We start from the raw sequence: 26205 nt of genomic DNA on the forward strand, positions 1-26205 counted from the left end.
TCTAATCATGCCAAAGTGAATGACTTTACATTTACTGACATTGAACTGACACCCATTTTTCCATGCCCACAATTCCAGCCTATTCAAATCATTCTGCAAAGACTGCATATCAGCAGCATTCCTGATTACCCTACCTATCTTTGCATGATCAGCAAATAACTGTATATCACTTGTCAAATCCTTCCTAATATCATATTAATGTACAGTGGACCAAGCACTGATCCTTGTGGTACACCACTTGTTACCTTAACCTTGCAGACTCAGATCCCCTGTGTATTACTTTTTGATATCGGTCAGTCAGCCATTCTCTTATCCATGCTAATATTGTATAACCCAAACCATTTTCTCCAATTTATGCAGCAGTCTGCCATGCTGTATTCTGTCAAAAGTCTTAGCAAAATCCAAAAGTATCATGGTGTATCCATTCCCATTGTCTAGTTCAATGGTAACATTGTTATAGAATGTGAGCAAGAACATGACCTTCCCTTAGTAAACCCATGTTGTTCATTGAAAAGTAGATATTCACTGTCAACCCATTTCTGAATGCCGCTCCTAACCAAATTTTCCAAAATCTTCACCACCACTCCTGAGATACTAATTGGTTGATAGTTGGATACATCTGTTTCTGCACCACCCTTGTGCAATGCAATTACCATACATTCCATCCATTCCTGCGGAATCTTCCCTGTTCCGAGACTCATATTAAACATCCTGGATGTTATTATGGAGTTATTAAGACACTATACAACAGGGCTAAACTAATCTGTTCAAATGGCAATGCCCTAACCACTGAACTAAATCACATCCTTAACACTTTCTCAGCCAATGGCTACAACTCCCAAAAAATCCAAAACCAGTAAACTACAGCCCCCCCCCCCCCCCCCCTCACAAAAAAGATTACTCTAAATCCATCACCATTCCCTACATCTGGGGCACCTCAGAAAAAATTACCAAAATCCTGAATAAACATGACCTGACCTCTTGTTACAGACCATACAGAAAATTGGCATCCCTTATCTGCTCCACTAAAGACCAACCACTTCCCCTAGACCTACCTGGTCCCTTGCAGCTGTAAGCTGCCCTACTTTGGCCAAACAGGCAGGGACAGCAAACATCAGAATTTCGGAACACAAGGACTGCATCCGGTTTCACCAGTACAGCCACTGTGGGCTTGCAGACCATGCTCTGAATACACGCCACAAAATACGGTGGAAGAAAGACACATTAATACACCACAGCAAGTATAAATTTGAAAGACTATTCATAGAATCAGCCTCAGCCCTAAGAAACATGCCAAACCTCAACAGATTTGGATGCATGAGACTGCCCCAAATTTGGGAGATGCACATCTTGAGAACTTCAGCCCAATGGCCAAGAATATGTAATATAGCTCGCTAGTAGGCACCATCAGGACTTTAGGAAAAACAGTAGTTTCCTCGCTTCAACCTCATTTGCTGTTTTTAGTGCCTTCGTGCACGTGCCTTAATCTTATGTTCCCACGTTGCCGAAATATAGAAAGTATATATTAAAGTTTATTTTAATTTATATTCCAGTATATGTTGTGAATTCCTTAAGTTATTTAGTAATGATGAGAAAATAGTCCAAGACTGAATTTCCAAATTATCCTTGCCAGGTAATTTGATGTTTTGGTGGGTACTTGAAGAAACTGTTTGCGACTAGCAGGCCACTGGTAGTGGCAAAATGACAGTAGTCTTATTCCGTTATCATTTGCTTGGCCCCAAGGCCAAATCTTACAGGTGTCTCCTCCCAGCCGGTTGTGTTAGTGCTAACAATGGCAAAAAAATTTCCAACTCCATACCCAAGAAGGACCTAATCATCTTAGCTGGTGATTTTTATGCCCATGTTGGCACTGGCTGGGAGGAGACACTTGTTAGCCCTTAGAGTTGACTGTAGAATGCATCTTTTATGTCATCTAGACTAACTTCGGTTGGTGCGTATATGGTGATGACGTGTTCATACAGTGCCAGCCAGTTGCAGCACAGCTAATCAGCTTGACAGTGGCTAGAGTGCCAGGATGCTTTTTTTTGCTGCTTTACTAGTGAATGTAAATTCTACTCCTCCTGTGTATTTTTCACTATCAGAGTAGAGGAGTCATCAATGTCTGATATCTGGATTGTTCTGGATCCAGAGTCTGGGAGTCATACCTCTGAAAATGCTGCAATTGAGAAATTGCAATGTGATAACTCACATGCAATTATTTCTAATTGGCCAAGTTGGTGATCCAGGCAGCCAGTTTAATATCCAGTTGCATATTTCACACCAGTGCCCTGGCCATGGTTATCTGCCAGCACTTATCAGCTGCAGTAGATTGGGTTTGTAGCATATTTAGTCATTTTTTCATTGGTCCCTTGCCTGGTTTTATGGTCCCACCAGCAGGTGGCCATTGTTAGTCTGGCTTTTCAGTTGAGACCTGTCTGGCTTGAGTCCTTCTGGTAAATTATTACTTTTTTTTTCTTTTTTATCACAAACATACACACTTCATTTGATCCTAATAATATCCGTTTTTAGTTGGCTGTCTTGAGACCACATACAAGGAGAAATTTCATTCTCCATGTACATCTGCTGTTTATTTTTTTCATCCTTTACAGTTTCTAAGTAGATTATTTCTTAATATTCTAGATTAATCTCTTAATTTTAATTTTTGCAAGTTTTCTAGTGTATTTACTATTAGTATCACATCATTCATTACCAAATTTATCTCATCCACATATCATCTTTTAACAGTATCCTATCATTTTTATGCTTTAGACTCTTATTTATATCTCCGATTTTAAATTTTAAGATTTAATGGAGCTCCATCTTACTATTCTACTTATTAATATCATATTCATTCATCACCATCTCTACTTTAAGTTTCAAATACTTTAATTGTCAAAAATACACAAAAGTAGGCAATAATATGATTAAATTAATTTTTTTTTTAAGTTAAAAAGGGGTTGCAGTCAAAATATATGTTCTGATCCAAGGGTACTTCATAAAAATAAGTTTTGTTTATCTCTTTATATCAAAGATTACAAAAGGAGCAACATGAGCTACAGGTTTAGAGATAATATAAAGAAATATATGTAGTTTAATCACTCTTAAATAATTTTTTAAATCTTTTAACATGTGACCTTAGTATTATAATGAATAACACATTTATCCCTTAATCATGTATTAGTATTATAATTAAATCTAACCAAGTAAAACTCTCTACTGATAGTACTACAATGAGTAATACTGGTAATGGGTTTGAGGCCATTTGGCCTGAGAAAGACTAATAGAACAAAATACACAAGTGAATGCTGCTACAGACCAGGTATTTTGATGACAGATCACAAAAATTGATGTCATTCAAAAAAAACCAAACAATTAAAGTCAAACTGGTCATGTAGTCAGGATGAAAGATGACTGAGGGCCAGTTCTTACTATCTGAATAAGAGAGATGAGATCATAAGAATAAGCATGAAATATTTCAGCGAGGACAGCCAATGTGAAAGAAGACTGGAAAATGGGGAAGGCCTTGACAATAGACGAGATCAGGTGAACAGGACTGTTGACTATTATTATGAGTTATTTCAACTATGGGGTTATAAACTGGTGGCAGAAAGCATCAAAATTGGAGAGAGAATTTAAAACATCGCTCAGGGATAACTATCTTAAGCAGTATGACATGGAAGGGACTCGCAGTACAAGAAAACTGGATTTGGTAAAAGCATCTGAGAGAATCTGTCTATAAATTGATTGACCATTATGCCTCCGATTGGTGAGCATGATCATGCACAATGCAAGTGTGAGCTCTGAAGGAGCATATGTGAATTATATGGCACGTGATTATAATAAACTGAAAAGAAACATCTTGGCATGAGAAATTGCATAGCAGAGAATCAACAGTGCATAGGATATATGAAGTCCAAGGATATATGAAGGAAGCAATATCTAACTGCAACAACTCCAGAGTTGCAAGAAAAACTGTAATGAGAGCTAAAGGGATGAATAACTATTTAAAATAACAGCTACATAAAAGAAGTATGTTGCAGATGTATCATAAAAAGGGTGATGGTGACACCCAAGGGAAGTATAAAGGGTAGGTCAGGAGAGTGACACACATGACGAGGATGTTCAAATCAGATTATAAAAAGAATCCAGGAGAATTTTATCACTATGTAGCTAGTAAAAAAGAAGAAGAATGGCCATATAAGAATATCCGTAGTGAATGCAGATGGCAAAAATGTGACAGATTTACCAGAAATAGCCAAAATGTTAAGTTAACGCTTCAGTAAGAGTTAAATTGAAATAAATTACGCATTCTGGGCAGATCCATCATAAAACTCTGAATGTAGAGAATTAAATAATACAGATGGAAGAGCTGGAAGTATTAAAGCTGTTATAAGAGCTTGATTTGAAAACAGCAGCTGGATGGAATATCAGCAAGGACACTAGACACTACAGGAACATGCAAGGGATTTAGCACTTCTACTTACTTCTGATTGGTTGTTCAACTTGAGTCTCAATGTGTGTGTGTGATTCCTAATAAATGGAAGGAGAGTAAGAATTCAAATATGCAAGGCTGGAAAGCTAGGAATGGTGCAGTAAAATGCATACAACTCAGTATTGCTAGTGTGATAATCAAGGTTTTTTTTAGGGAAGCTGATTAGGGAGGGAGTAGACAGCACTAAGATCCTCTAAAGATGACAGCACAATTTGTTAAAGGTAGGTCTTGCTTTAGGAAATCTGCATATGTTCTACAGTTAGGTACTTGACAAGATTCCACGAGTTTCTCATATGACCCAAAGGGACGCATATGATAAATTTTTGACATGGGTAATTGAAAGAGAAGCTAAGTGAAAATATCAGAAAGGGATGTATAGTGGTGAGGAGTCTAAGAGATGCAAAGTGACCAGCAGCGTACAACAGGATTCTGTACACGGATCATTGTTATTTAATTTACATATTAATGATATTGGGGATGGATTAGATAGCTGATTCAGAATTCCTGCAGGCTGACACTTGAACAGATTTAATTCTGGGGGCAAATGTTAATGAGTGTTAGTTGTGTCCCTAAATGCCAGATTTTACATTATGGACAAAGGCCATTGCAAGAAGAGAATCATATTAATGGGAATTTGCTGCAAGGTAATCAATGAAACTAGAGACTTGGGGATTATAGTGGATAGTGAAAAGTTTAGAAAACGCAATGTTTAAGGTGGTTAAAAGTCACCACATTTGATAACTGCACTATTAAAGAGAACACTAACTGTGTGAAAAAAAAAAAGATGTCATCTGGGTTCTGAGAAGATGGGGAAACAGTTGAGAAAATCCATAAGTAGGTGACCAAAATGATAACTGCCTTGTGGAATTGCATATATGAGGACAGATGGATGAGAAAAGATATGACAAAGATATGTTAGTAAGGATAACTTACAGAATATATGTGAGATGTTCAGCTCATGGCTGGTGCAGGCTGGACAGGGGACATCATGAAATTGACTAAGAGTGTGGTCAGAAAGCATGTGATGTACAGATACTTTTCATAGTGAGTGCATGAATGGTCTATCATTAGATTTTGTGAATGCATCTTCAGCGAGTGTGTTCAAGGATATATGATTGGTATTTGAGTGAATAAAATGGCTCGCACTTGCCAAGTTCATGAACTTCCTGAAGGGAAGTTCATGAACTTGCCTGTATAACCATGTGATATTATTCATAATAATATCACATGGTTATACAGAATCCCCAATCTATATGATGAAAGTCATCTACCACCAAGGTCAAACACAGAATTCACCACTTCAGGACTGATGATGAGATGAGGTGATGAAAGCCCAGGAGAAACACCACCTTGCTTATAGGATGCCAAAAGTGGTGAACACCATGTCTGGCTTCCAGCACAGGGATTCAAGATGATAACCTTCAAGAGAATGCCAAACATACTTGGAGACCCAAACTTGTTCCATTTGATGATACATCAATAAAAATGATGGTGTCACAGACTGGCTGCCAGACAGCACACAGGAAACCTGTTAATAATGAATGAGAAAGGTTTCCTAGTCAGCTGACACATATACTCTGCCAGGTCATGCCTGAATTGGGGGCAGTGGTTCCAAGTATTGGTATGTAGGAGGCACTGTTGAGGCCATGTTATGGCAAGGAGACTGACTGCACTGTATGGGTGTCATGTCCAAGAGTATCTGCTATCACTGCATGTCTCTCCTCTATCCTTTTATCAAATTCATAATCAATAAAGCATAAAACAAATGATGATAGTTACACTTGCCAAGAAATTATATTTTTGTTTAATCTTTTATCCAAGTGTAAGCAAAGAAAATTTGTGCATTAAGTATCTTCACAACTAAACTACTTGTATAGAGAGGCTTAGTATCCCATAATGCAAAGCATGCAACCTTTAATGCATGTGGGGGACCCATCAGTGGTGGATCCAGACTCAGAAGGGATATCAAGGTTGAAGTAATGCAGATGTCATATATTTTCCATATACAAGTTAGGCATTATGCACACTCAAAAGGATGTCTGCTTTGCATTATGGGATACAAAGACAATTAATGTGAAGTCATTAGACTTTATATACAAGTAGCCTGGTCATGAAGATACTTCACATGCAAACCTTGTTTGCTTATACTTGGATAAACCATATAATTTCTTGGCAAGTTTAATTTATAACCAAATCAACAAACTTTCTACAAATAATTCACAAAAGATATTTCAATGATAAAGACAAATCAAAATATTAATATACATCAAAACTCACTTTTACATCCATTTCACCAACTGTGGCATAATGTAACATAAAATGACATTCACCATTACTTACATCTAGACCAGACCTTTCCATGAAAGAAACCCAAATTACAGCTTCACAACAGTTCAAAATTACAAACTTCATTATTCCTTTTGCTACGTGTATAACACTTGTGCTTTTTGAGTGTGACATTACCTGCCAGAAAATACGATATTTAGAATCCTCTGCTTCTGACTTCCACTGGTTCATTCTTTGCTCCATTCCATAATATTAAAATTTTCTGCTCATACTATCTTCAAGTAGGTAAGACAAAGTTTGGCACATTTTTAAACAAACATATCCAGAAAACATACAAAATAGTAATAGGTACTATTGCCTCTTCCTCCCCCAACCATAAAAAAAAAGAAAGAAAAATCTTATATAAATAAGAAATGAGAAGTTCAAACCAGAAAGATTAATATTATGAATTAAGTGCCAGGCACAAGGTGGGACTAAAATTTCAACGATATACAAAAACTTTGCATTACTATATTCCTTAATCTATCCCTAAAGGAATTCATCTAGAAGGAAAATGTTTATGCAACTTGTAAAGAATTCCTTTAACAGATTAAGGAATATAGTAAAAAGACATTTATCCAGCATGTGTATACACACACACACACACACACACACACACACACACACGGAATAACAGTATGCCAGTTTGCATGATTCTCTTTTACAGTACAAGCCTCAGACTCAAGACTTCAGTTATCTCTAGATAAACTTGATCACTTAAAAGTGATAATATTATATAAAAATAAACATTATAATACATATAGTATACAGCTTATGCTAAAAATATGGAATAATAAAACATAATACATAAATGGCAGCAGAACAATGAAGAACATCACTGCCTACAATGAACATGTATCATGAATTTCTGGTTTCAGGTTGTCAGATAAGGACTTTTACTAAATATAATGTAGTTACTTAACACTGATAAAAGACAATGATATTCTCTAATTCCTGTTTAAAAATTACCTTTTTTTTCTTTTTTTGCTGTTTTGTTGTTTTTGTAGCAGTAGGCCTTTCTTCTGAACAATTATCTGAACCAGTAATAAATTTCAACAATTCCTCCACAGCTCTGTTATCTACCTGATGTTCGGACTTCTCGGATTTATTAAATGAAACTCCTTCTGCCTAAAAATTAATTTACATTATCAAAATAAAATAAAACTCCTACGTTAAGAAATCAGAAATTTAAAATGCATTTAAAAATAAAATCATTAAAAGAGAGCCTACTTGTATAGACACAGAAAAACAGTCTATCAAAGTGAAAGTTTACTATAAACAAATTAAGAGAAAAGTATAATTCTACTTCTGCCAGAAAATATACAGTAGCGAACAAATTAATCTGAACTAGCTGAATTTTCGTTAAGTTTTTGGTTTAATTTTTGTTTCAGTTCACAATTTTTGTTTGGGTTTCAGTTTACTATTTTTGGTTTTGGCTAGTGTGCTTTTAGTTTTTAGTATTGTGTGTTTTAACTGTCTCTACAATGTTTATTAATAGTGTTTTATTTATTTTCATCATCATCATCATCATCAAATTCCTGCCATGTACCCTCAAGGGGTGTACAGGATATGATAGTACTACATGAAAAAAAAAAATTACATCATTATTAATTTCCTATCTACAATTTTCCTCCAAATCAGCCTGTTACTTGTCATCACTCCAACATTATCAGATCTTATATTTCTATCGTCTAAGGCACTTTGTACTGTATCAATCCACCTATATCTTGGTCTTCCACTGGGTCGTTTTGCTGCCAACCTGGCAGAGAACACTTGTTTTGCTAATCTTTCCTCGCCCATTCTGTTTAAGTGACCATACCACCTGAGATTAGCTCTGCTAACGCATTCCTGGATGCTGACAATGCCAAGTTCTTTCCTAATATCCTCGTTTTTAATATGATATTGCCATTGATGCCATCTGTTCACGCCTATAATCTTTCTCAGGACTCTCATATCTGTGGTCTCTAGTCTTTGGTCAAGTGTTTTACTTCTGACCCAGCTCTCGGATCCATAAGTTAAAACTGGTTTGAACACTGTCTTGTATACAGCTAATTTAGTGTTCCGACTAATTTCTCTCTTATTCCATATGAATTTATTCAATTGACTTCCCACCATACCAGCTTTGCTGATTCCGTTGTCTATTTCTATATTTAATTTACCATCTTCACTAAAAATCGTGCCTAAATAGCTGAAATGTTTTACTTGTTCCACAGGTTCTCCATTCACAACACAGTTGACATTTTCAATGATTCTGCCTATTTTCATTGTCTTTGTCTTTTTATTGCTGACCTTCATACCATATCTATTACAAGAGCTATTCAATTTAGTCAGAGAATCTTGCAGACTTGTAGCGGATTTATTTAGAAGTATAACATCATCTGCATAAAGCAAAGAGCTGACATTAACATCTCCAATTTTGATATCATGTTTAATACCACTTTCCTTCATAATAAGATCCTTATAGATAATGAATAACAAAGGGGATAATGTACATCCTTGTCTCACACCAGATTTAACATTAAACCATCTTCCTGTACTTCCTTCAATTCTAACTGCTGACTTACAACTCAAATAAACACTAAGTATTGCTTGATATAATGCCCCATTGACACCATATAACTGCAGCATATTGAATAGCTTCTCTCTTGGCACCTTGTCATATGCCTTTTCCAGATCGACAAAACTTAAATACAGATCTTTGTTATATTCCCATGCTTTCTCGACTATTTGTCGTAAAGTGAAGATCTGATCCTGACAGCCTCTATTTGGCCTGAATCCAGCTTGTTCTTCACCAAGCTTTTCTTCCACAATTCTTCTCAACCGTTTCTCAAGTATACTTGCATAGATCTTGCCAGGAACACTCAGTAGGGAAATACCTCTGTAATTCTCACATTCAGTTTTATTTCCCTTTTTATATATGGGTACTATGAGAGGTCTACTCCAATCATCAGGAATTCGTCCCTCTGTCCAGGCTTTCTGAACTATGCAGTGCAGCCACTGTAAGACTCTTATACCACCATACTTCAGCATTTCTGGTCGAATATCATCTACTCCTGCTGCCTTTCCACATTTCAAGCCTTTGATGGCTTTTTCTACTTCAAGTATGGATATGTATTCCTGACTGCATGCCTGGTCAATGTCTTTTACCACTGTGCTGACATCACTGCTTGTTTCATTTAGCAGTTTTTCAAAGTAATTACTCCATACTTCAAGGATATCTTTTTTCTCCCGTTTTCATGTCACCTTTATCATCTCTAATTCCTTTTATAGCACTCTTTCCTCCATTCTTAAGCTTCTTCAACAACCTCCAGAATATTTTGCCACCTTCTTGATATTTATTTTCTATATTCTTACCAAAGTCCTCCCATGACTTTTGTTTAGCTAGTTTTACACAGTGTTTAGCATTCTTACATTTGTCTCTATATTCTCTAAGAGCACAAGCTGACTTATTTGACAGGAACTTTTGGTATGCTTTCTTCTTTTCCTTCACTGCCTCTTTAACTTCCTGTGTCCACCAGGGAGTTCTGATTTTTTTATCCTTACAGACAACTTCACCACATGCCTCTCTGGCTGAATCAATCAATGTTTTCTTCAGAGTTTGCCACTGAATCTCCAAGGTTTGAAAAACTCTTTCATTTTTTCTTCAATAATCTTTGTGTATTTTAGTCTACAGCTCACATCTGAGAGCTGCTAAACTTTTATTCGCTTTAAAACTTTCTTACACGTTATTCTTTTCAATATGAAATTCAATTTCATCCTGCTCAAGACTAAATAGTGATCACTTCCAATTTCAAATCCTCTGTACACTCTGGTGTCCTGCACCAGGGAGAAAACATCACTATCAACAATAACATAGTCAATGAGACTTTTCTTATTCCTTGCCTCTTCTCTCCATGTGAATTTTTTTATTTTTAATAGTGTAAACAAGTTGACATTTGGATTGCTTTATTCATTTTGAGTAGCTATAAAATGGAGGGAAAGGTACACATTTGAGGAAAAGTGTACAAAGACTGGACTGTTGAGCAGTGGAAGAAGGTCGTATTCTCAGATGAGAGCCATTTCTTTGTCCAAGGAGTGCGAGTGCCCTATGTTTGCAAATCAGTGGCTGAGAAGACTTCTCCTGCCCACCTTCAACAAGATCATAAACACCCAGCTGAAAAGATATTCTGGGGTTGTTTTACACAAGGGGTCCAGGATCAACTCACACATAAAAATATTGGAGAAGAGAGACTGGTCCTGCAGATCCAGAAAAACAAAGACATCTTCTGACAGGATCTTGCTCCATGCCACACTTCAAAAAAAGTGAAAGAGTTCCTCAAAAATCGCAACATCCAATTACTTCGGTTGTCAGATAACTCTCCTAACAATCCAATAGAAAAATGTGGGCCATAGTGAAAAAGAGATTTGGAAAATTAAATTGTGATACAAAGGATAACTTAAAACAATCCATTCTAAAAGCATGGTTTAGAGATGTGGAAATAAGAAAAATGTTTTCTACGTTGGTAGAATCCATGCCTAAGCGAATTAATGAAGTTATTAGGAACAGAGGAGCACATATAAATTATTAAGTAAAGTTGAAGTTTAATTTTTGTACTCATTTTCTTGCAAAATTAAAATTTTTCTCTTTAAAATGCGAGTGCTTGGATCAATTTATTTGCTACTGTACTTCACACATCACATCAGCACCATACAACACAACCCAGTGCTTTAAGTTCTATAAAGAGCAAACAGAAATCCTTTAATGTTTGGAATTTTCTAAAATCACATTTCATGGAGCTTGTCAATATTGGCAAATCAAGAATAATAATCCAACATTTTGATCTTCATATCATGGTTTTCATCTTGAGTATACATATATAAAAAACACAAAGACACAAGCTATGTTACAATACACATAGCATACTAAAGTCACACTAATTTGGTCAACAATTAACACTACTGGCCTGACCTCTGATTATAAAAGAAATAAACATACTACATCAAATGATATAATCACGTAATCACAAGAAAGATATTTATTTAACCAAATATTTCGGTCTGGAAATAGCAGACCATCGTCGGTGGTATTACAAGAACAGTTTAAAAAAAAAAATATATACAAGCTAGAATACTAACAATAGATCGTTGAAATTAGAACATGCCGCGTGATGTTATATCACTAAGTATGAAACGAAATATTTTGAAGTAGAAACATGATTGAATTTGCTATAAAAAAAAAAAAAAAAAAAAAAAAAAAAAAAAAAAAAAAAATTAACGAGTAATCTTGATTAGGCTTTCCCAGATTTTTGATATAGATATGCAGTCATTACGATTCAGGTTGGGATGATGGAGCAAGGCCTCCACGCTTTCCTTGAACAAACGTTCGAACCTATAACGGGATCTATGTAAGAGGCGCGTTTTGGACCAAAGGATGCTGTGGTCAGTTTCAATCCCGTGTTGAGCCAAACCAGACTTTTCAGGTTTATTGTGAAGAATGGATGATTGATGTTCTTGGATTCTTTTTTCAAGAGAACGTCCAGTCTGTCCAAAGTAAGAGAGATCACAGTTGCAAGGAATTTGATAAACTCCAGGAAGAGATAAAGTTGAGCGTTTGTCTTTAGGAGAAGGAAAATGAGAAGACAATTTGTTAATAGGAGAATACGTAGCTGTTAAATCATATTTCTTCAAAATTCTTGCGATAGGTTCTGAAATACCGGAGATATAAGGAATAGGTACTCGACGTATTGAATCTTTGTTGTTTTGTGGAGGATTATAAGATGTAAGAAGACGTTGAATACTTTTTTCAGAAAAGCCATTGAGTTTCATGTGTTGCTGGATAGTAGAAAGTTCTTTCTGTAGATAATCAAAAGTAGAACAATTAGTTTTGGCTCTTTTGATGAGACATTTTATAATTCCTGTTTTTTGACATGGATGATGGGCTGATTCTTTCAGAATATAACGACCTGTGAATGTTGGTTTCCTGTATACTGTAGTTGTAAGAATATTTGAAGATGATCGGATGAGGAGAACGTCTAAAAAAGATAACTGGTTGTTTTCTTCTAATTCCATAGTAAACTTTATGCGATGATGTAAGGAATTAATACTGTTTAAAAAGGAAGATAAAGTGTTTTTACTGTGAGGCCAAATAGCAAATATGTCATCTATATATCTTACCCAAAAAGATGGTAGAGGGAAACTAGATGTGAAGAGGACTTTTTCTAAATGTTCTAAATAAAAGTTGGCTAAAGCTGGAGAAAGAGGACTTCCCATGGCTGTTCCTTCTACTTGGCTATAAAATTTGTTTTGACATATGAAATAACCAGAATGTATAACGAAATCGAATAGTTTTATAATATCTTGAGGAAAGATGTCAGCAAGTAGTTTTAAAGTTTCCTTAAGAGGTACATTGGTGTATAAAGATTCTATATCAAAACTAACCATAAGATCTGTAGGTTGTAATGAGACATCTTTTAATTTTTCTAAGAAATCTGAGGAGTTTTTTAAAAAAGAACTCGAGTTGCCAATGTAAGATTTCAGTAATTTAGCTAGATATTTGGCTATACGGTAAGTAGGAGAATCAATGCAATCTACTATTGGACGAAGAGGATAGTCAATCTTATGGATTTTTGGAAGGCCATAAAATCTAGGAGGTCTTGCAAAATGAGTTTTAAGTCTTTCAATTGTGTCTTTATCCAAACTGATGACTTCATCAAGGAGAGAATTTAATTTCTTTAGTTGTCTGTTGGTTGGATTATAATCAATTTCTTGATATGTGGAGCGATCTCGAAGCAAAAGAGAAAGTTTTCTTCTGTAATTTACTGAGTCCATAACTACTGTTGCTTTTCCCTTGTCAGCTTTAGTGATAATGAGGTGATTATTTTTTCTCAAGGACTGTAAAGATTTCATTTCAGAAGGAGATATGTTAGAAGGAGGAAGTTTAGCCTTAAGTAGAGAAGAAGCGACTTCTAGGCGAAGAGCATTAGCTTTATCGCTGGTTAGATGATTAAGATTCCTTTCAATGTTAACTAGGAAATCTAGATATGGTATTTTATTTGGAACAATAGAAAAATCATGTCCTTTTGAAAGGATGAGGGTTTCGCTTTTAGTCAAAGGACGTCCGGATATATTTACAATCCAATTATCTGGAGTTATGAATGGCTTGGATTGTTTAGACGAAAGAGCCTCATATTTACGGTTAAGATGTTGACTTAGTTTATTATAAGCACGTTGAGTAGAACGTTTAGCTACATTTAGAACTATGTGAGAAAGATGTGGATCCAAATTTGTGGATATATAGGTGCGTAAATCAGAAGTCTGATGACTGTGAATAGCAAGATCACGTTTAGCAGCTTTAAGTTGATTACGGATTAGAGATAAACTTGTGTTCCGGTAAATATTATGAGCTCCAGGAGATTTTATTGTTTCTTTAATCTTAGCGAAATTGGGAATAATCTTGTTGTCGCGGCACTTTTTTAAGAAATTAATCTTTGCTCGTAACCTACCTTGTATAACTGAAAGTTTTCCTAATTTACCAGTTATTTTAGTAGCATTTTCCCCGTGAAGGATAAGAATTTGTTGTTTTAAGGATACTTGCGACATAAGACTGAATGATATAATCACGTAATCACAAGAAAGATATTTATTTAACCAAATATTTCGGTCTGGAAATAGCAGACCATCGTCGGTGGTATTACAAGAACAGTTTAAAAAAAAAAAAATATATACAAGCTAGAATACTAACAATAGATCGTTGAAATTAGAACATGCCGCGTGATGTTATATCACTAAGTATGAAACGAAATATTTTGAAGTAGAAACATGATTGAATTTGCTATAAAAAAAAAAAAAAAAAAAAAAAAAAAAAAAAAAAAAAAAAATTAACGAGTAATCTTGATTAGGCTTTCCCAGATTTTTGATATAGATATGCAGTCATTACGATTCAGGTTGGGATGATGGAGCAAGGCCTCCACGCTTTCCTTGAACAAACGTTCGAACCTATAACGGGATCTATGTAAGAGGCGCGTTTTGGACCAAAGGATGCTGTGGTCAGTTTCAATCCCGTGTTGAGCCAAACCAGACTTTTCAGGTTTATTGTGAAGAATGGATGATTGATGTTCTTGGATTCTTTTTTCAAGAGAACGTCCAGTCTGTCCAAAGTAAGAGAGATCACAGTTGCAAGGAATTTGATAAACTCCAGGAAGAGATAAAGTTGAGCGTTTGTCTTTAGGAGAAGGAAAATGAGAAGACAATTTGTTAATAGGAGAATACGTAGCTGTTAAATCATATTTCTTCAAAATTCTTGCGATAGGTTCTGAAATACCGGAGATATAAGGAATAGGTACTCGACGTATTGAATCTTTGTTGTTTTGTGGAGGATTATAAGATGTAAGAAGACGTTGAATACTTTTTTCAGAAAAGCCATTGAGTTTCATGTGTTGCTGGATAGTAGAAAGTTCTTTCTGTAGATAATCAAAAGTAGAACAATTAGTTTTGGCTCTTTTGATGAGACATTTTATAATTCCTGTTTTTTGACATGGATGATGGGCTGATTCTTTCAGAATATAACGACCTGTGAATGTTGGTTTCCTGTATACTGTAGTTGTAAGAATATTTGAAGATGATCGGATGAGGAGAACGTCTAAAAAAGATAACTGGTTGTTTTCTTCTAATTCCATAGTAAACTTTATGCGATGATGTAAGGAATTAATACTGTTTAAAAAGGAAGATAAAGTGTTTTTACTGTGAGGCCAAATAGCAAATATGTCATCTATATATCTTACCCAAAAAGATGGTAGAGGGAAACTAGATGTGAAGAGGACTTTTTCTAAATGTTCTAAATAAAAGTTGGCTAAAGCTGGAGAAAGAGGACTTCCCATGGCTGTTCCTTCTACTTGGCTATAAAATTTGTTTTGACATATGAAATAACCAGAATGTATAACGAAATCGAATAGTTTTATAATATCTTGAGGAAAGATGTCAGCAAGTAGTTTTAAAGTTTCCTTAAGAGGTACATTGGTGTATAAAGATTCTATATCAAAACTAACCATAAGATCTGTAGGTTGTAATGAGACATCTTTTAATTTTTCTAAGAAATCTGAGGAGTTTTTTAAAAAAGAACTCGAGTTGCCAATGTAAGATTTCAGTAATTTAGCTAGATATTTGGCTATACGGTAAGTAGGAGAATCAATGCAATCTACTATTGGACGAAGAGGATAGTCAATCTTATGGATTTTTGGAAGGCCATAAAATCTAGGAGGTCTTGCAAAATGAGTTTTAAGTCTTTCAATTGTGTCTTTATCCAAACTGATGACTTCATCAAGGAGAGAATTTAATTTCTTTAGTTGTCTGTTGGTTGGATTATAATCAATTTCTTGATATGTGGAGCGATCTCGAAGCAAAAGAGAAAGTTTTCTTCTGTAATTTACTGAGTCCATAACTACTGTTGCTTTTCCCTTGTCAGCTTTAGTGATAATGAGGTGATTATTTTTTCTCAAGGACTGTAAAGATTTCTCAGATTTCTTAGAAAAATTAAAAGATGTCTCATTACAACCTACAGATCTTATGGTTAGTTTTGATATAGAATCTTTATACACCAATGTACCTCTTAAGGAAACTTTAAAACTACTTGCTGACATCTTTCCTCAAGATATTATAAAACTATTCGATTTCGTTATACATTCTGGTTATTTCATATGTCAAAACAAATTTTATAGCCAAGTAGAAGGAACAGCCATGGGAAGTCCTCTTTCTCCAGCTTTAGCCAACTTTTATTTAGAACATTTAGAAAAAGTCCTCTTCACATCTAGTTTCCCTCTACCATCTTTTTGGGTAAGATATATAGATGACATATTTGCTATTTGGCCTCACAGTAAAAACACTTTATCTTCCTTTTTAAACAGTATTAATTCCTTACATCATCGCATAAAGTTTACTATGGAATTAGAAGAAAACAACCAGTTATCTTTTTTAGACGTTCTCCTCATCCGATCATCTTCAAATATTCTTACAACTACAGTATACAGGAAACCAACATTCACAGGTCGTTATATTCTGAAAGAATCAGCCCATCATCCATGTCAAAAAACAGGAATTATAAAATGTCTCATCAAAAGAGCCAAAACTAATTGTTCTACTTTTGATTATCTACAGAAAGAACTTTCTACTATCCAGCAACACATGAAACTCAATGGCTTTTCTGAAAAAAGTATTCAACGTCTTCTTACATCTTATAATCCTCCACAAAACAACAAAGATTCAATACGTCGAGTACCTATTCCTTATATCTCCGGTATTTCAGAACCTATCGCAAGAATTTTGAAGAAATATGATTTAACAGCTACGTATTCTCCTATTAACAAATTGTCTTCTCATTTTCCTTCTCCTAAAGACAAACGCTCAACTTTATCTCTTCCTGGAGTTTATCAAATTCCTTGCAACTGTGATCTCTCTTACTTTGGACAGACTGGACGTTCTCTTGAAAAAAGAATCCAAGAACATCAATCATCCATTCTTCACAATAAACCTGAAAAGTCTGGTTTGGCTCAACACGGGATTGAAACTGACCACAGCATCCTTTGGTCCAAAACGCGCCTCTTACATAGATCCCGTTATAGGTTCGAACGTTTGTTCAAGGAAAGCGTGGAGGCCTTGCTCCATCATCCCAACCTGAATCGTAATGACTGCATATCTATATCAAAAATCTGGGAAAGCCTAATCAAGATTACTCGTTAATTTTTTTTTTTTTTTTTTTTTTTTTTTTTTTTTTTTTTTATAGCAAATTCAATCATGTTTCTACTTCAAAATATTTCGTTTCATACTTAGTGATATAACATCACGCGGCATGTTCTAATTTCAACGATCTATTGTTAGTATTCTAGCTTGTATATATTTTTTTTTTTTTAAACTGTTCTTGTAATACCACCGACGATGGTCTGCTATTTCCAGACCGAAATATTTGGTTAAATAAATATCTTTCTTGTGATTACGTGATTATATCATTCAGTCTTATGTCGCAAGTATCCTTAAAACAACATACTACATCAAAGCTAGTCCTGTTATGTGTTTGAGCAGAAATTATTAACAGATAAATCCACAACAGTTAGGCTAGAGATTTACAGATAAATTAGAACAAAAATAATATTGATAGTGGCCAATATATGAAATAGGTGCTGAAATTATTGCTTAGAGTCCTAAGTAAGGATTTGCTGCAGACTTGAAACAGAAGCTATGTGGGTTGAATGTGTGCCATCCATATTCTTGGGATTTTTAGGTTGCCATTATTTTCAATATTTTTTGATTAGGATGGTTGATCAAAATTTTATACGCTTCCTTAAATTTGCACTCAAAGCAAGTTTTTGTATGATTTAAGGAATAGGTACCTTTCCAATCAATTTGGTGTAGATGTTAAGAGCATAATCAGAAATTTCCAATTTGCCAAAATTGTTAAATCTGATGTGTAATCTGTGTTCTTTATTACAGATTGGAATTGTGTGTCCAGTTTCACCAATATATAGTAAGTTAAAAGGTGCACTGGATTCTGTATACCTCAGAGTGGGCTAGAGAGAAGGATCTTTGGAGGAGAATGTCTTTTTTTTTTTAATAGGTGGTTTAAAAGTAGCATTCTACCAGATATTCCTTTAATATGGAATACATTGAAGGAATCTTTAAACTTTTTAGAGAAGTTGTGAAGAATCTTGCAGATGACTGTGAAGAATTTTACTGATGGTATTTTTTGCTATAGCTATTGTTTATAAAACATATCACTAATAATTTGTTATTCTTGTTTAAGAACAACTTGCTAGAGAAAACTGTTGTGTTATAGCTTTGTTTTTGAGGATGTTAACGACTCCAAGTTTTTGAAAAGGGTGGTGGTAAGAGTTAACATGTATGTATTAACTGGAATATGCCAACACGAAAAATGAAGTATTGGAGAAGTTGATCAAGAGAAAATACAGGAATGTGTAGATGGAAATGGAATACTGTATGGGGGGGCAGCATGGTTTTGTGAAGAGTAGGTCATGCTTCAATAACTTGCTCATATTTTATAATACAGTGACAGATGAGCTGGATAAAGGTAATGGGCTTACAGTGATGCTGCTGGACTTTGCAAAGGCCTTTGTCAGGATACCACATGGAATTCTAATCAGTAAACTGCAGCACATGGGGATGAATATAGGGCTCGTGAGATGGACAGGAGGGTGGTTAATGGAGAGATATCAGAGAGTAGTTTATTCAGGAGTAGAGTCCAAAAGAGGACCTTGACTAGCGGCATGTGGCAGGGTTCTGTTCTAGGACTGCTACTGTTCAATTTGTACATTAATGATATAGAAAAGGATCTGCGAGGAACTGTTCTGTGATTTGCCGATGATGCAAAATTGGGTAGAGTAATAGTTAATACACGATGTCAAAATTTTGCACGATGATTTGGATAGATTGGCAGATTGGGCAAAGGAGAATGGATAATGTATAAAAGTAAGGTTATGCATTTTGGAGTGAAAAGATTATCAGCTGTATACTACATTTGTGGAACCATATTCAAGAAAATTGACAAAGCCAGAGATTTGGTAGTGTTAGTGGATAAGAAGTTAAAGTTCAGAGGGCAAATAGCAAAAGTGGTTAAAGCAGCTCATCAGATTACTTGATTACTGAAGAATACTTTGATGAACAGAGACAAGCAGGTTATTGCTCCTCTTTATCGAGCATTGATAACACCCATCTTGACTACTGCATGCAGATCTGGGTGCAAGGGTTTCTTGATGAGGAGGAGATAGGGAGGATACAGAGGCGAGTGACCAAGATGGAAGCAAGTCTATGGAATGAATCTTACGAGGAAAAGTTGAAGATTTGTGAGTTACAGAAATTGGTTGATAAGTAGAAAAGGGATGATATGACTGAGACATACAAATTACTGAGGTTTTTTATAAGATTAATAGATTACCTCCTTCGATGAGTCTAAGGACTCCTTGGAGTAGCCCATAATAATAATATATAAATAAGAGTGGAAATAGTGCGCAACTTTGTCTTATAGCTGATTTTACATCAAACACCTTCCTATATTTCCTTCAATTCTAACTACACTTACAACTTAAATATAGATGATGTACTGCTCTGATGTTCCATTTACACCATATAATTGTAGTGTTGCACAAAGCTTTTCTCTAGGCACCTTGATATGCCTTTTCTATATAAAACTTAAGTACAGTGTCATATTATCAAGATTTCTCAACTATTTGTTGTATTTGGTATGAATCCAGCTCTCGATGTTTTTCTTTCACAATTTTTCTTAGTCTCTTATAAAGTTATAAATAATAATTACTAATTCATTAACACAGGAATGAGGAGTATTACTTATGACTTCCAAAATTGTTCAAGTCTGGTTAGGCCATCCACGACTTATCTACCAGACATAAATTCATTGGAATAAAACTATTACACAAAAGTTATTTCTGGCCTAACCAGACTCATGAAGTAAAATATAATCTTGATGTTCTAGACAAATCTGAACCCAACAACCCATCTATCTTGTAGGCTAATTTGTCAAAGAATCCGTGCAATTATTTCTGACACTCCCTTTACATATGAAATGGAATTTAGAAACCACTTCTAGGCGATGATTTTAACGAAGGCCATAAGCCATAAATTATTTTATTATCTCATACGATAAATTTTAAGAGATGAATATCTTAGTTAAAGTTCCATATTTGGTCTCTAGCTCAGGAGGGTTTCTGGGCTATGTAAAAATAAATTAAAAACAAAAAGTTACAAAAAAATCCTTAGTCCACTCATGGTACAAATGTACTATAAGTTTACTAATAACCTTTTGTTATTGGGGGGGGGGGGTGCTTAAGGTTCAAAGCTGTATAACTGAGAAGAGACCTCCACATAGTCTTTAAAGGAATGCGGAGAACTGACCAGGGCTTCTAACCTAATGTCCAATCTCCACCTTTTCGTGGTGGACCCTGTTGGGTATTTACCTGGATACTGAATGAACGAGGATGGGCTGGCAATTTGGGATTTAGCCGACCAAATTGTAATTCTTATTGGCTTAAACCAAATTACAAAATAATGGTACAACCAAATTTCATGCTGGCTGGGGGCGTTGCCCGGTTAAACAAGGCCCCCATTGTTTTCGTCAGGGAACCAAGGTGAACAGCGAAAAGTCAGCTACTCGAACAAATCTGAAAAACACCCTAACTCAACATCACCAGAGTTAAAGATCGGTACTCTCAACATAAGAAGCCTGAATGGCAAAGAAATGGAGCTAGTTGAGGAATTAGATAAATACCAGATCGACATAATGGGGGTGACTAAAACAAAAAAGACAAACACTGGCGAGATCTTTCTGAGCAATAAATACAAAATGTTATATTCAGGCAATGACAATCAAGGCCATTGTATTCAACACTAAATACGAGGCTAATCTCCTTGAATGGCAGACAGTCTCAAGTTGAGTAATGTGAGCAAATATCAGAATGTGGAACTGGACAATGAGACTTATTTGTGTCTATGGTCCCACAGAAGGCACTAATAAGGTAGAAGTGGAGGAATTTTCTGAGGATTTGGAGAAAGCATCTGACACAATGAAAAAGGAAAAGTTGGTCCTTGTTGGGGATCTAAATAGCAGAGTAGGAAATGATTGTCAGACATACAAAAACATATTGGGAAAATTTGGAGAAAAGAGCAAAGCTAATAATATTGGCAAATATTTGTTGGATTTCTGCTCAGGATATGGCCTAGTTATTACTAACACCATGTTCCCACATAAAAATATGCACAAATTCATATGGAGAGAAGAGGCAAGAAATAAGAAAGGTCTCATTGACTATGTTATTGTTGTTAGTGATGTTTTCTCCCTGTTGCAGGACACCAGAGTGTACAGAGGATTTGAAATTGGAAGTGATCACTATTTAGTCTTGAGCAGGATAAAATTCAATTTCATATTGAAAAGAATAACATGTAAGAAAGTTTTAAAGCGAATAAAAGTCGAGCAGCTCTCAGATGTGAACTGTAGACTAAAATACACAAAGATTATTGAAAAAAAAATGAAAGTGTTTGAGAACAGGAACCAAACTTTAGAGATTCATTGGGAAGCCTCGAAGAAAACTTTAAATGATTCAGCCAGAGAGTCATGTGGTGAGGTTGTCTGCAAGGACAGAAATATCAGAACTCCATGGTGGACACAAGAAGTTAAAGAGGTAGTGAAGAAAAAGAAGAAAGCATATCAAAAGTTCCTGGCAAATAAGTCAGCTTGTGCTCTTAGAAAATACAGAGACAAATGTAAGAAAACTAAACAGCGTGTAAAACAAGGCTAAACAAAAGTCATGGGAGGACTTTGCAAGAAGAACATAGAAAATAAGTATCAAGAAGGTGGCAAAATATTTTGGAGGTTGTTGAAGAGGCTTAGAAATGGAGGAAAGAGTACTGTAAAAGGAGTTAGAGAATAAAGGTGACATGAAAATGGGAGAAAAAGATATCATTGAAGTATGGAGTAATTACTTTGAAAAACTGCTAAATGTAACAAGCAGTGATGACAGCACGGTGGTAAAAAACACTGACCAGGAATACACATCCATACTTGAAGTAGAAAAAGCCATCAAAGGCTTAAAATGTGGAAAGGCAGTAGGAATAGATGATATTCGACCAGAAATGCTGAAGTATGGTGGTTATAAAAGTGTTACAGTAGCTGCACTGCATAGTTCAGAAGGCCTGGACAGAGGGATGAATTCCCGATGATTGGAGTAGAGGTCTCATAGTACCCATATATAAAAAGGGAAATAAAACTGAACGCTAGAATTACAGAGGTATTTCTCTACTGAGTGCCCCTGGTAAGATATATGCAAGTATACTTGAGAAACGGTTGAGAAGAATTGTAGAAGAAAAGCTTGGTGAAGAACAAGCTGGATTCAGGCCAAATAGAAGCTGTCAGGATCAGATATTCACTTTGCGACAAATACTGGAGAAATCATGGGAATATAACAAAGATCTCTATTTGAGTTTTGTAGATCTGGAAAAGGCATATGACAAGGTGCCAAGAGAGAAGCTATTTAATATGCTACAGTTATATGGTGTCAATGGAGCAGTATATCAAGCAATACTTAGTCTTTATTTGAGTTGTAAGTCATCAGTTAGAATTGAAGGAAGTACAGGAAGATGGTTTAATGTTAAATCTGGTGTGAGACAAGGATGTACATTATCCCCTCTGTTATTCATTATCTATATGGATCACATTATGAAGGAAAGTGGTATTAAACATGATATCAAAATTGGAGATGTTAATGTCAGCTCTTTGCTTTATGCAGACGATGTTATACTTATCAATAAATCCACTACGAGTCTGCAAGATTCCTTGTCTAAATTGAATAACTGTTGTAATAGATATGGTATGAAGGTCAGCAATAAAAAGACAAATACAATGAAAATAGGCAGAATCATTGAAAATATCAACTGCTTTGTGAACAGAGAACCTGTGGAACAAGTAAAACATTTCACCTACTTAGGCACGATTTTTATTGAAGATGGTAAATTAAATACGGAAACAGACAACAAAATCAATAAAGCTGGTATAATAGGAAGTCAATTTAATAAATTCATATGGAATAAGAGAGAAATTAGTCGGAACACTAAATTTGCTGTATACAAGATAGTGTTCAAACCAATTTTAACTTATGGATCCGAGAGCTGGGTCAGAAGTAAAACACTTGACCAAAGACTAGAGATCACAGATATGAGAAAGATTAGAGGCATGAACAGATGGCATCAATGGCAATATCATATTAAAAATGAGGATATTAGGAAAGAACTTGACATTGTCAGCATCCAGGAATGCATTAGCAGAGCTAATCTCAGGTAGTATGGTCATTTAAACAGAATGGGCGAGGAAAGATTAGCAAAACAAGTGTTCTACGCCAGGTTGGCAGGAAAACGACCCAGAGGAAGACCAAGATATAGGTGGATTGATACAGTAAAAGTGCCTTTGATGACAGAAATATAAGATCTGATAATATTGGAGTCTTGACAAGTAACAGACTGATCTGGAGGAAAATTGTAGATAGGAAGTTAGTAATGATGTAAATTTTTCATGTAGTACTATCATAATCCTGTACACCCCTTGAAGGTACATGGCAGGAATTTGATGATGATGATAACCTTTTGTGGGTGGGAATCACAAAAAACATGGTGATAAACAAAGAACTGTCCTGATAAAGGACAGTTCTTTATTTAAAAGAGAATAAGCATGACATAGTTTATGTATATGGTGAATCACTCTTCATTCCTTTGTTTAATGAGTGATAATTATTTAAAATTTATTTCTTTGTTATAGATGGAGTTATCCTCCAGCAGCTAATAGCACATACTGTGATGTGTGCTTACATTTTAAGTGCTGTTTCTAATATTGATTATTGCTGTTCATCTGTATTTATTGACAATGGATTTGAAACAGCTAAAAATTCTGCATATAATAATATTTTTCTTGGGTTATTCTTTCTTACCCTTTTTTTTTCCTAAGTGCATGGCATTTAAATAAAGGCAAATAATTAGGTATTAAATTAACAGAAGATACTGAAATTAATCAAGCTGTAAGATGAAATAGAGTTATTTGTTCTAATGATGCAGCTCTTTACACTGAACTTAAATATCTTCACCAAACTTTCATGACCAATGGGTACAGTTCCTATAAATTAGATAAAATAATACATGGCCTTCTTACTTTCCCCCTCCTCAAACACATAAGAACAAAACACCACTATTACTAATCTCTATGCCTGAGGTATATCTGAAAAGATAGTCAAGTACTGATAAAATATAACCTTTGCACCACATGTTAAATTAGCAACTCTGATCTGCTCTCCTTCATCCCCTGGAATGTATAAATTTCATGTGCCTGTAACTTGACTCACTATGGGCAGACAGGAAGATCTGTTAACATCTGCCTTGGAGAACATACAAAATACATTCACTACCATTATTATGGCAAGTCTGGACTGGCAGACCATGCTTTGGCCACTCTTTTACACAGGATTTGAATGAAGAAAATTAATGTGCTTTATAGAAGTCAGCACAGGTCAGAGTCAGCATGGCTATGAAGCATTCTCCTAACCTGAACAATTATGGTTGCATTAATTTGCCAAAAATTTGGGAGATTGTTATCTTAAGATCAACACCTACATAGCTATAATAGTTGTTTTTTTACAACATTAGAGGTACCAAACTTAGATCTTTTGTCCATTACAATTTGAATTGTCTCACTTATTGTTGTGTGTTAACCATAACATATAAGATGCTTGTTTTAAATCCAGTGAAATATAAGCCAGTTAATAAACATATTTTTTTATAATTTAGTTGGTTTGGTGTTGTAATACCATTAAAATAATTTATGAATGAACAATTTAAAAAAATAATAATAATAATGACTAAACACTCCGTCACATGGTTCAGAAAAATGACAGTTAAAAATACAGATCAAAATGAAATACAAGTAATAGCAATAAGATAAGAATAATTAAAATTCTGGATGTACAAAATTAGATTGTATCAAACATGAAGACGTTAGAATAAGAGTTATAGTTTAAATGAAAAGTTCAAGGAATATACAGATATAAATGGAAGGAGCATTTATATAGGTTGGAAAGATAGCTACTGAAAGAAGTAGATAAATATAGTTCAAGACCAAAGAGGGAAAAAAGAAAGGATAGCCAGTTGCAAGATGAAAAATCAGCAAAGCAAGAACAGGCAAATGCATAATCCTTAAAAGAAGAATATCAAGTAAAGGACAGTTGCAATACTTGGATGGAAATCAATCTATTATAGTGTTTTATATGTATGCATGCACATTTTAACATAAGCCATCTTCTCAGTGTGTTAGACTCAGTGGGTATCATGGTGGGGAACTTATTTCCATTAACCAAATTAATGCTCTGATATAAGTGCTATTCATATGATATGCCGCATCTATCAACTGTATATCTTCTGTGGCCATTTTGTCTATCTTGGTTGGTGAAAAACAAGTGTTTTTCATCCACAAAAACTGAAAAATAATTAAATTATAATCTCTATCTCAATGAGACTAGCTAATTCAGCCTTGTTGAAAATCCCTTAAATGTTCTATATATGCTAGAATGGATTTGAATCTAGATCTCAATCTTCTCCCTGTTATTCTGACTATATATAAAGACATAATATCACTTACAGCTATACCTCAATTAAATAATGAAGATTACTTACTTTTTTCTTGCTTAACCTCAATCTCAATCTTTCCCTCATTTCTGGATAATTTTTACTTACAGGAGCCACTGCAGGCTATATAAAAAATAAAATTTTAACATCATATATTGTTTTAACATAATGCCCATCTCTAATATTGAAAGAAAATATGCAAGTTCTTTAATACCTTGTTTGAATATTCAGAATCT

General features: G+C 34.9%; 1 protein-coding gene across 4 annotated transcripts in view; it reads right to left on the reverse strand.

Moving 5' to 3' along the window:
* The window catches only part of LOC150099760 (protein FAM193A-like), a 342566-nt gene that overhangs the window by 43000 nt on the left and 273361 nt on the right, over positions 1–26205 (reverse strand). For all 4 annotated transcript variants that reach the window (XM_090403637.1, XM_090403636.1, XM_090403635.1 and 1 more), the window contains exons 15-16: positions 26018–26092; positions 7787–7945 (exon numbers count right to left, since the gene is read on the reverse strand). In XM_090403637.1, coding sequence (XP_090259763.1) covers positions 7787–7945; positions 26018–26092 — 234 coding nt within the window. The remainder of the gene's footprint in view (positions 1–7786; positions 7946–26017; positions 26093–26205) is intronic.

The sequence above is a fragment of the Typopeltis vanoorti genome, chromosome 14 (genome assembly GCF_054136105.1).
Source record: "Typopeltis vanoorti isolate ZY-2024b chromosome 14, IOZ_Tvanoo_1.0, whole genome shotgun sequence".
NCBI classification, from domain to species: domain Eukaryota; kingdom Metazoa; phylum Arthropoda; class Arachnida; order Uropygi; family Thelyphonidae; genus Typopeltis; species Typopeltis vanoorti.